General features: G+C 38.5%; 1 protein-coding gene across 2 annotated transcripts in view; it reads right to left on the minus strand.

The window, feature by feature from the left end:
* Positions 1–12,485, minus strand: part of PKD2 (polycystin 2, transient receptor potential cation channel) — a 922,997-nt gene that overhangs the window by 60,801 nt on the left and 849,711 nt on the right. Inside the window, exon 13 of one of the 2 annotated variants that reach the window (XM_044061361.1) lies at positions 2,812–2,966. In XM_044061361.1, the coding sequence (XP_043917296.1) occupies positions 2,812–2,966 (155 nt within the window). Of the gene's footprint in view, positions 1–2,811; positions 2,970–12,485 lie in introns of both variants that reach the window. The other variant, XM_044061360.1, reaches the window with a different exon arrangement.

A 12,485-nucleotide genomic window follows, 5' to 3' on the forward strand; every position in this document is an offset into this window, starting at 1 on the left:
AAAAATTTGCTGATCCGTGTGTTGGACATTTTGGGTTTTCGGGGATTGTGGGTCAATTATATAGTGTCCGCAATTCATTGCATTTGCTTATATAATATAGACCCAAATTCTATTGGAAATATTTACTGAATTCAGTGGATTTAGCTATGCTAATTTCCCCTGATTTAGGTATTTTGTTTAGAAGAAGTCAAAATTTAAAAGACATGTTGGTGCATAATAAATTTGTGCTCCCTATGTGTAGTGGAAATATGAGCCATGTAAATATGATTGGTAAATACTCTTGTGGCCATTGTAAGGTATGTAATTATGTGGTTAGAAGTTTTACACATATAACTGACCAAGTTTATTACCCTATTGAAAGATATACTTGTGAGACTGAAGGCATTATATATGCTCTACAATGTCCTTGTGGTCTTGCATACATAGGGGAAAGTAAGAGGAAATTCAAATTAAGGCTTCAGCAACACGTTAGGAATTTTATAAAACAAAAAGAAGAGAGTCCTGTGGTTAAACATTTTATGCCATTTCACAATTCGAATCCTGAAGGCTTAAAAGCCACTATTTTAGAGAACGTTTCAGCAGGTTTTTATTCTGAATATTTGTACAAAAAGAAGTTATTATATAAAGAAAATATTTTTATTTTGAAATACAATACTTTGTCTCCTCTGGGCCTTAATCTGGAATGTAATTGGAGGTTGTTAATTTAATATGTAACTGGACAATTGTTTAATTGTGAATTGTGTATTTGACAGTGCATTTTTGTTAGTGTGTACTCCTTGAAGGCTTTGCTGAAGCGCTGGAGAGTGACTAAAGCCTGTTTTTTTTGGTTCCTGCTTGTTGTTATTACTTCTGTTGGTGCAGACATTCTTGCTGGATTAGAAACTTCAGCTAGCAGAGTCTGGGCTACCGTCAGAGAGTTACACTATTTTTGCAAGGATTTCACTCTTTGAATGGGGGCAAATCCGCTGTACTGTCTTAGTTAATGCATGAATAACAAAGCTTGTATGAACTCAAGAGAAGTACCATGCAGGAATGAAAAATGACTGAAGACCCTGTAGAAATTCTACGGTGAAACTCCAGGCTATTACTACAAATTGACGTTACTGCGTCCCATCGGGATTGGTAAAATTGCAAGCTGCCTCAGAGGGGTACATGGCCTAGGGAGCACGTGGGCCGCAGTGTGCACCTGTTGATACTTCTCCTCTTCTGATCTTTTCACTGAAGGACACTTTTTTTTTTTTTTTTTTACTTGTCCTGCCTTGGGCCTTGAGGCTGTTCGACATGCATTTGCTTACTAGAAGGGCAACTTCTTGAAACCTGTAGTGTGGTGACATGAAACATCAGTTTAAATGAGGATCTTGATTTTATCTTTTCCAAATCGAAAATGATATTTGCTGCAGACAAATAAAGTCCTTAGTAACAGATACATTCAATAATTCTGCTTTACCATCCTCAGAACAGTTTAAAGCCTTCAGCCAAATGTACCTTCTCAGGAACATCACAATCATGGCTGACCCACAGTTTATATCACCAGCATCATAAAAACTTCAGATGCATAATTCTTATTTTATTAGCTATAGCATTCAGTTGATTCTTACGTTATTAGCAAAGGCATTCAGTTTGTACATTTTACATTCGGTGTCATATTCAAGTAATCACTTAATAAAAGTATACCCTTGAACCAGTACAAAACTTTATGTGACCACATGGACAGTGTCATTATGTATCCTTATCACATTACTGGAAACAAACACACACCCACAACTTTTTTTTTTTTTAAAAATGCTTATCCCCAGCTGACCTATTTAGCTTCTGTCTGTTCCCCAGCTACTAGATCCAGATACTCTGGATTCTCCAACCCCTCCTTTTCAGGCTATGCCCAGTGTAATTCTTTTGCCAAATAGGAACCGTTCCTGCTTGGGAGCTGAACTTAAACTACCCATTATTAGTGCACAGGCAGTGAGGATCTTATGGAAGAGCCTTCACTTATGCTGAGGTGGCCAGAATCTTTAAGCTGAGGAAGTGATACATGCAATGACATCACAATGTCCTGCCATGCTCCCTATAAAGTAGGCCACCTGCAAGACTTCTCGTCTCTATCAGCGGTCATGCAGGAAAGCGTTTCCCCCCTGAACCCTCCCCTCAGAACAGCACAGCAAGCTGCTTCATCCTATCCTGCCCAAAGCTGACCCAATCAGGGAAACAAGCATAGTACTGAACTTGGATCACTAGTGGCACAGATAGATGCCATTTCTGTCATGTCTAAGCAGATGGCAAAGGTTAAGTGTCAGGGGACAAGTCAAGAAACTGCTGCAAGAATATGACTTTTTCTATTTTGTACTATCCTGGTAAATAACTGGAAAGGCTTAAGCACGTGCTTCTCCACATCACCAGTAAAGTCTTAGACGAAGCCTTCTCACTTAAATTTCTTCTTCTCAAGATTTGCTTTCCTGGTATCCATCAGATTGTGAGTCTGTTGTGGGAGATCCAACACTCTCACCACGCCATAAGAACAGCAGATCATCAGCCATCCTGTGAACAAGCCCAGCATCTCAGAAAAGTTGATCCTGCTTAGTGAAGCTTCGGACAGATTTCCTGGCTCTTCTTGTCTAGTGAGCTTACTCAATCACATGCCCGTTGCCAAACAAACAGGAAAAATTCAGCAGTCAAACACAAGAACATTCACCCAGCAAATCAAACAATTGCCATAGTAGGAGTGTATGCACTATATGTATAACAAATGAAGGCAAAAAAGAATATGCCAGCAGTTATTTCTCATTTTCTGCTACAGAAAACTACCAGCCGACTTACATTTGGAATTCTTCATAAGAAACTCCACTGGAGCTGCTTCCTCTTCTCCTAGAACTGTGTCCACTATCTTCATCTTCATCCTCTTCTGAATCATCTAAGCTTCTGGGAAAGCTGCGCCCACTGATTGGCCGAGCTAGGGAATTCATATCCAAATCCTCCTTGGTGAGAAAAAAAGACACATTTCTAACTATGTGGAGCAGAATAACGTTTTTCTTTCTTTCTGTATAAATACCTTGCAAAACAACTGCCTCTTTTTGAGTGTTGTGATTGTCTTAACTAGATCACAGCTGAAGATCAAAAGCTAGCTACATTTAGCATATTTTTCAGCTTCCACTTGTCATTTAGAAAATAAAAATTCTACACTGTTGCAGTGCTGTATGATTAAAAAAAGGTCTGTAAGCTAAACGAAACCTTGTTTAAAGAAAAGTCAAAGAACATAATAGCATAATAGTCTTGAAAATAATGCAATACAGCGATTTCGAATCTCTCTGCAAACAATACAAGAAAAACAATATACTGCAAAATGAGACAAAAAGGTCAAGTATTATAATAACTCAGAAGGTTAAAGTCCAGTAGCTTTCTTTTTAGAAAATGAGCTTTTACTGAACAAACCATTGTTCACAACTGCAATAAAGGCAGCTATATAACAAAATAGATACAATAACAATATAAACACTGAAGAAAAAAGCATTCAATAAAAGTGGCCAATTAAATAATGGCACATAAGAGTAAAATGCAGTTGAAGAAAACAACCATCAAAAAATAAAAGACATGACCTACAAAACAATATCAACCAAGAGAGCTACATTAATAATGGAAAATACACAAAATATGTGATTTGTAGTAGACAAGAAAAGAGTTAAAACGTATTTTACTTATTTCCAATTTTATAACATACACTATGATATCTGTTTGAAATAAATGACTGAAAAATCTAAATGATTTATGTAGGAAAGGTACAGTTGTGTATACTTACCATAAATGTAGATGTTCGAGTATATTCACTGTTGCAGTCATTACATTTGGGTAATCTGCTGGCAGGTTGCCCTCAGTCGGCCTGATTAACAAAGTTTTGGGTCCTGCATTGGGTGCTGTTCCTTCTTCCATGATGTCAGGTCGTCAGGGGTATAAAACAACTTCTATTAGTGTCACAGACCAGGTTAAGGCCTTGCTTGCGGGTTATGTGAGTGGAGTTTAACTTACGGATCTGCAGCAACCCCATCAAGGCTGGGTCTAAGATGGCCTTGTATGCCAGACACAGGTCACCTCTAAGCAGTCTGTATGACACTGAGTAGAGGGACAGGGCTTTTAGCATATCTGTATAGGATAGGTGTTTGAGACCCTGGATTTTCCTGGTCAGAAACCTCTGTGGTCTCTCCAGCTGCTGCACATGCTTGGCGAGGTACATGTCAAAGGGGGCATTGTACTCGATAATGGGCCTGATAAGGGAGGAGTACAGGGATGCTATGACCTCATTGTTCCTGAATGAAATACCATTATTTATGAGGTGGTCAAAAGTCAGGTTGCTATCCAACCTGGGTGCTCATGTCCCTCATGAATGACTGTGTGCTTAGCATGTTATTAATGTGATAATTAGTGGGGATGACATTTTCCACAAAGGAGATAATGATGCATTTCTTGGCACTCAGTTTGAGGCCATGTGTCTGGGACCAATCATTATTTTGGGTAAGGCCCTTTTGGAGGATGTTCACAACACTAGGGAATTTAAGACAGCACCCAGCTTGCAGTCATCTGCAAACTTGGTCAGGCACAGACCACTGGTTTTGGCTTGCACCTCAGAAAAGTATATCCCAAACAGCAGAGGCCCCAAGAATGATCTTTGGGGTACAAAGCTCATTATGGGTCTACTACTAGAGGTGGCTTCCCCTAGTTTGACTGAGTGGGTTTTATCAGTGAGCCAGTTAGCTACCCATCTGGTAACATACGGGTTGATGCTGAGATGGGAGAGTTTATCTATTATGCCTGAGTGGATAATAGTGTCAAAGGCTTTGGCTAGGTCAAGGTAGGCGGTGTGCACAGTCTTCCCCTCGTCTATGGTTTTGGTGACTTGTTTCAAAGAAGCCAACCAAGTTTAACATACATGATCTCCCTTTCACAGAACTAGATTGTGTGGGGTCAAGCGTTTGGAGGTTGGCAGTGCGTTTGTAAGGTCCAGGATAATGCGTTCCAAGGCCTTGCAGACCAGACTAGTTAGGCTGATGGGCCTATAACTGCCTGGGTCAGTGGACGCTCCACCTTTGTGTAGCGGGATGACAGTGTCTTGTCCTCCATTCAGCTGGGATGAAACCGGTGCTCAGGTTTTGGTTGAATAGGGGACCTAATGGAACTGATGGCTCATGCCTGAGTACATGTAGGGATGTTATCGGGTTCCATGGAGACTGTATTTTTTGCCTTTGAGAGGGCATTAAAGAACTGCTCCCTGGTGATGAGGGGAGGGGGGCAGGTGCTGGGGATGTCCTGGTTTACTGATAGGGGGACAGGGGGTGAAGTTTTCACTGAACCTGTCTGCCAACAGTTTGGCTGTATCTATTGCGTTTGTGTATGTGGTGCTCTTGACCACCAGTTCAGAGCAGATTTGGGTGTTACCTTTGAGATTGCATACATATGTGAAGAAGGCCTTGTGATTGTCCTTAGTAGATGTGGCCAATTTGAACTCAAAGCTAGACTTAGAGGATTTCACCGGTGACCTTATTTGCTTGTTCAGATAAAGGAGAGAGTGCTTTCAACTTGCAACTGCTCCATCTAGGTCCTGGACAGCATTTTTTCCTTTGAGTTTGTTTATTGCTGCTGTTCACCAGACAGGTTTACTCTTCCTTGAGGAAGATGATTTGGTCCTGGTCAGGTATTGCTGAGTCCATACCGCCATGCAGGTGCTCGTATAGTTTTTTGGTGTAGGCTTGGACATTAGTGCTAGTTCCAACTAAAGGGAAGGTGGCTGTGAAGCTGTTTATACCTGCTTTGAGGAGATTGTAGTCAGCTTTGGAAAAGTTTTTTTTTTTTTTTTTTACCGACAAAAGGGGGAAGGGGGGGGGGTCAGGGGAGATGGTGACTTCAAAAGTGATTGTTTTATGGTCAGATCTTACCAAGTAGGGTGACACTGTAGGGATACTACAGCGGCTACTCATGTTGGTTAGGACGGTCCAGGATATTTTCACCTCTAGTAGGGGTGTCGACCAGCTGATCCAATGCACTGGCACTTATGAAGTTGCGGAATCTCTGGGCATTCATGTTTGGGCTAGAATAGGTCTTCCACTCTATGGTTGGGTAGTTAAAGTCACCCAGGAACAGGGTAGAGGGTTAAATCTTGATGGATTCAAGTAAGTCCAGATAGGTGAAGTGGGTGTCCTGAGTCGTGGTTGGGGGTCTGTAGCTAGCTATGATTTGAATAGGTGTTTTGTCAGCAGTTAATTGCACCTGGAGTGGCTCCTGTGTGTCATACCATTTGACCAGCCTGGAGATGTGTTATGTCTTTGATAAATATTGAAACTCCACCTCCTTTGGCTTTGTAGCCCTCCGTTTGGGGCCTGAAAGTATGGTAGGATGAATAACATAATTAGGCTGGGGTGCTCTCCACAGCTTTGAACCATATTTCAGTGACTGCACAAATGTCAGCATCTTCCAGGGCAAGGAATTCTTGCAATAACTGCAGTTTTACGCTAGGACTCCTAGCGTTTAGCAGCATGACCTTTTAAATTTTGTTTAGAAGAATTTTTCACTTTGGTAATTTTGTGTTCATGACTTTGCCTAAAAAAGTCAGTTGAACATGAAGATTTCCAATCACAAAAAGATTTCTAATGCAATCTTCAGAGCAATAAGACATTTTATAACATTTATGTTTTAACTGTATCTTCTTATAGGTTTATTCAAAGTGTCACAACAATACACTTCAGAACTGAAAACCACAAACAATAACAAGAATGATCTACGTTTCAAATGTGTCTGAACTTTAAAGTCTCCAAAAATAGGCATGTGTCAAACCAAACTTTCCTTTAATAATCAATGTGTTTTAAGCCCCACTCCTAAACAGTTCAATTTCTACTGAACATAGCACCAACTGCAGAACATTCACAGAACATCTGACCTCTTGGTAATGACAACTACTATAAATACTTCCAGCTAATAGACACTGAAATAATTTTGCAGGAGTCAGGAATGCATTACATATTATCATAAACTACATGACAAATTATTTGGGAAATGCACTATGTCTATTTTAAAAGACCAGAGCATTCTACAAACCAGTGTAATGTTTTCCTTTATCAGTCACCCCAGACTGAGGAATGGAAATTAAAATGAATACTTTAAGAATGATACTAATCTCATCTTCTAGATAGTGGATGATTATTTATTTACCCGTTGCAGACTGGGTTAATCCCATCAGGAAAGCAGACACTTTTCAGGGGAGACCCAAGGTGGTATTCATGCAAACTAGGGAAATTTGGCCAAGACAACAGGAAACTTCACCAAATCTTTGGTGGAGAGGAAGTGAAGCACTCTTTGGAACTGCTAGGTGGCACTAGAGGACTTATATTGCAGTTCTGCGATTTTCAAGATAGAGTAGAGTGCAGCAGAGCTGGAGAGGGGAGTAGAAGAATACTTAGTTAAGGCGAAGGAGACAAAATAATTGTTAAAGAACTGGAAATCAGAGAACAACAGTGCTGGTAGATTTGATGGACCACGCATAGCCAAAGGAGGGAAGAGAAGGGCTATGAAGTGATGCAGTGGAGAGAATATTACAGGAGGAAGAAAATGAGAGGTTAGAATCAGAAGTAACAATTGGTGAAGGGGAAAACACTGGAGGTATTTTAGGCTGGAGGAGTAGCCAGTTGTAAAGAGTTTACCTCTGCAAAAGGCTTTTTTGTTACAAGAAATAAGAGGTTACACAAAAAGCAACAAGGCAAGGAAGAATGGAAGAAGGGACTCATTGAGGACAAATATTTGCAGTTTCTCAAAAGCCACATAGTAAATATCCAGTGGTAAGAATACAAAGTAAAATTATGACAGTATGAGCAGGTATGCCCTTATGGACACTACTATTCTGCCAGTAGCGTTAAAGATACAAGAGCATTAATTCATTTGGGAGCTGAAGATTTTTGTTAAGTGACATATGAATACCTTTGAAGAATTTTTGACAGAGACTGAAAAAAGAAACAAAGTAGCACCATGGAAGACTATTCATTTCACAGCTGGGGACTACAACAAAAAAAAAATTAAGTGTGCAACTTATGGGTGAGCTTGAGTGAAAACTTTTTACACCTCACTAAATCCTACAGTACGTGAAGTTAAACAATATGTGGTGAAAGAAATGTATGGACTGGGGGTTGGGAAGTGTGGGCAACAATGGATGTTAAGGATGGCAAAATTCAATTTTTCAAATACAATAACTGTTCTTGGTAAGAAACGGTTTGTTAGGTACTGGGGTCAACCCAAAGCATGTTATTTCTGTGGGGATGAAAATCATTCCATACAAGATTCTAACAAAGGAGTGGCCAGTGTGGGGAAAGGGGAATATAGCAAAAAACTAAGACTGTCTAGAAAATGTAAAGAATTTGGACTCTACTCCTGGATGGATTATCCCATATTAGAAAAAGGAAGGAGAAGATGAAGAGAAAACTCAGGAGAAAGGCAAACAGCAGAAAATATTACTACAGAAGATGTTGAAAGATAAGGTGATATGATGGAATGGAATACTGAAAAAATAGTTAAAGAGCAAAGAGATAGTTACAGAAGAAATGACAGGTCAAAGAGAAAACAGTGCAACTTTAGAAAATGTGGAGGGTGAAGACAGCAAAATGGAGAAGGAAAAGAACAAGAAAAAAAATAGTGAAAAATCAATTGGTGCTAGACTTAGAAGGAAAAGAAAAAAGCTCTGGAAGTAAAGCACAAAAAGAAAAGGATGATACAGAAAGTTATCCTTGAATGTGAACAGCATTAGAGACCATACAAAATATTTGGTGATGGAATTGTGTACAAAAATAAAAGATGTTTTTGCTTGATGGATACCAAATGTAACAAAAGAAAAAAAAGGGAAAATACGGGCAGTATTGGGGGGGGGGGGGTTAGAAAACGGAATTTCAATTCTTAAAAAATGTAGAAATAAGAATTCTACATGCAACAACAGTTGTACCAAGAAGGGTAGATATGTGATATGAGAATGAGACAAGAATCTATAAGATTAATATTGATTTATGCATATACTAAATAAGATGTAGAGAAACAAAAAATGTGTTAATAGTAAAGACGGGGCATTTCAACTGTAACCTGAGGAAAGAAAAGGTAAAAAAAAAAAAAAAAAAAAAAAAAAAAAACAGGATATTAAGATGTTAAGGGAATTAATTATATGCAGAGATCTAAAAGTAGGAAAGAATAGAGAATGGACATATAAAGCATTTTTTTCAGACTGAAATCAATTATATAGTTTACTCTAAAGACATGAAAGAAATAACATGGGGAGTACAGATTGCAGAGTTTTCAGGTCATAGAATAATATAGGCTAAGATAGGGGAAGAAAGATAAATAAAGAAGGGAAAATAGATTATGAGATAAACCGCTGAGTTCAAAAAGGAGAAAAATGGTAACAGATGAAATTATTAAAATCATATTGAAAATGAGACCCCTTTATAAAAACTGGAAACAGTGGTAATGTATAAGCAAAAGTCTAAAAGTATTCAGAGGTGAAAAGAAGAATAAAAAATAAGATGAAGTTGTGATGATATACTCAAGTGTCAGCATAGCCAGCTGGAGTTTTGTAAAGAATATGTCCATTGAATATCAAACTAATTTAGGCAAGATGCTTGTGTTACAAATGTATTAGAACTGTATGTCATTTGTATATCAGTGTGCATCCCCACTCCTACTCCTCCCACCTTCTTCCTATATTATCTTCTAAAAATTTCATCCTTATGTCTGGATGATAATCTGTTTCTGTACCTATGTATACATGTGCTGTTTGTAGTTAGATTTATGTACAGCTAAATTGCTTTCTTACTTTGTTAAAAAATTTGTTTACTTTTTAAAACTTGTTGTATTAGCCAATGGAGTTTTTAATCAAATGCATGTATTGTATACATCATTTTGGAGCTTTTCTCCTCAGGCCTGCACTGAAAATGGGCACTTTTTGGCCCAGTGGACCTTCCTGGTAAACAAATGCAAATAAATAAATATCAAACTGATTTTGTACAGATGCTTGTGCTGAAAATGCATTTGTGAGCTTTGCTTGTGTTGAATTGCATCAACAGTGCACCCTGCTAAAATGAACAGAAATGTACACGTGTTACTGTAGCTGAATTAAATGTATATGTTTTAATAGAGGATACTGTCACAGCAGAGGTTAACTTTAAGAAAAATAAGGGAAATTTAAATGAGCTGTTAAACCATTAAAATGTACCCTACAATGCTGAATAGGACCAGAACGCTGGGTCATGGGAAGAGCCTTTGTCCATCAGCTCAGTGAAAAGAGGGGAGGCCCCAGGCACTGCATTAAACATTTGGATGTATATTGTGGCCATCTGTACTAAATCCCTGTCTCAGCTTCAAAGAGGAATACTGTAAGAACCTAGAGTCAGGTGAACAGATTACAGCATTCTGACAGTCCTCTTGGAAATTATATTTTAGACATTACAAAGAAAAATCTCAGAGTACTGAGTATTCTGTTTGGGAAGCCTGGCTAGAAAGACCCTCACCCACAGCATCTTGCCTTGTGGTAGTAAGTAACTTAACTAGGGAACAGTAATTCTTGAAGATTCAGTAAGGAATATAGTGAAGCTTAGTTTAGATATTGTTTTTCTTTGTCTTTGTCTGAGTCTACCCATCAATGTTCTTTTCAATATTTCCTGTGATCTGAACTCAGGCTTACTGTGAATATATATTCAGTATGTTCATGTTCTTTTATTATTAAATATATTTACAATGTGTACTGTGGGCTGGTCCCTGTAGATAGTATCTAACCTTGGAGAGTGCTTATATTTATTTGGTGACACTGTGTGGGCCACTCCAGAAGCCCTAGCCATCTTGGTGAAGTGATAACTACTTTACAGTCTGGGCAAACCAGGAAATCTGCACCAGTCTTTCCCAGGTGTGTGTGTGTGTGTGTGTGAAAATTAAATCTTAAAGCGTGTGTGTGTGTCAGCTACTTGGGGCAGGGACATGATGCACTGGGTTTACAGAGAGGGTGCTGGAGGACTTGGCTTGGACACTCGGCTGATAACCTAACCCTACAGCTGTACCAGTGGGGAATCTTATTGGGACCTGGAGGGAGACAGATAAAGAGACATCCAGACCCTGAGCTGAATGTGTTCCCTGTGTGCTCCTAAGGGAAACTGTACTTGATGCAGAGATGACTGCATCTGGAAATACTGAGTGTATCTATTTGTATTCTAAGTGCATGTCCCTCTCCAGTGTCAGTCGTTAGGATTCACGCTCCTTGATTACTGGCCCAGGCTGGAGGTGACACATACTGGTGGCCATCACTTACTGGTAAGAAGTGGTGGGCATCACAGAATTGTACATAAATCTTACATAGTTATAAGAAATAGAACAAGGAAGTTTCAAACTTAGGGAAAAATAAAGACATACGAAAATAACAGAAACAAAGTAAAAATGGTGTTATATAGTCAAATATTTTTTCTGAAGGGAAAGAATGAGGGGGGTTTTCTCCTGTTTAGAAAAATAAGCAAGAATGACAGAAAAAGGATGGATACTATATTAGATGGCAAAGGAGAAGTAAAATACAAGCAAGAAGATATGGAGGTGGTACACAATTTTGTAGAGGAAATGTATGAAGAGAGTAAGTGGATAAGCAAGAGAAATAGAAAGTGAAGAAAAATATTTGAAAAAGTAAACATTTTTTAAAAAATACGACAACAGAAAAAGTAGAGAATGTGATAAAAGAAAGTAAGAATGAATCACTGCCAGATTGGATAGTACAGACCATCTTTCCTAATAACTCTTGAATACCCATTCCATAAAATCCCTTTTTGTTTGTTTCTTTTCAACAGGCAAGTAAGAAAGTAAAAATGATATAATAGTGCTATATTACCTTGCACCTTTAACTTAGTTTTTATTGGTGCATGATCTGAAATAACTATTAGAGGTGTGACAAGTCTTTCAAACTAAGTACACATGCTAATGAGAAATACAATTTATATCCAGTCTAACTCAATTATTGTACCCTGAAGAATAATATGCACATTCTGAGTTCCTAATACTGAATTAACATCTTCCACATCAACTACTCTCATATAATTTTCAGAAATATACCATCTTTTGTTAATTTTTGTTTTCTAGCTCCCCCGATACATCTTCACTACAGTAAACCTGCTGGAAGCTGATAATTTCTCCTGAAATTCTTTTAAGCTCCATAACAGCAGTTTTAGTGCAACATAAATATATGCCAGAATAATCCTCCTCCCCTACCAATAACCCCTTACTGCCACAAATCTAGGTTTGTCTTTTTTCCTCTTCCATCATTATTGGAGTCCCTCTAGCAATCAGTATTATTACTCACCTTTTCCATTGCACCTGGTATTCTGCTAACATCCAGCTTGAAATCCTTTGTCAAATTAATATGCTCGTTTTTATCAAAATGCATCTTTTGTAACACTGCTGTTTGCACCCTACACACTTGATATAATTCAATACTCTCTCACTTTTTG

This window comes from Protopterus annectens, chromosome 2.part0 (genome assembly GCF_019279795.1).
Source record: "Protopterus annectens isolate FY-2018-M chromosome 2.part0, PAN1.0, whole genome shotgun sequence".
Lineage (NCBI taxonomy): Eukaryota > Metazoa > Chordata > Ceratodontiformes > Protopteridae > Protopterus > Protopterus annectens.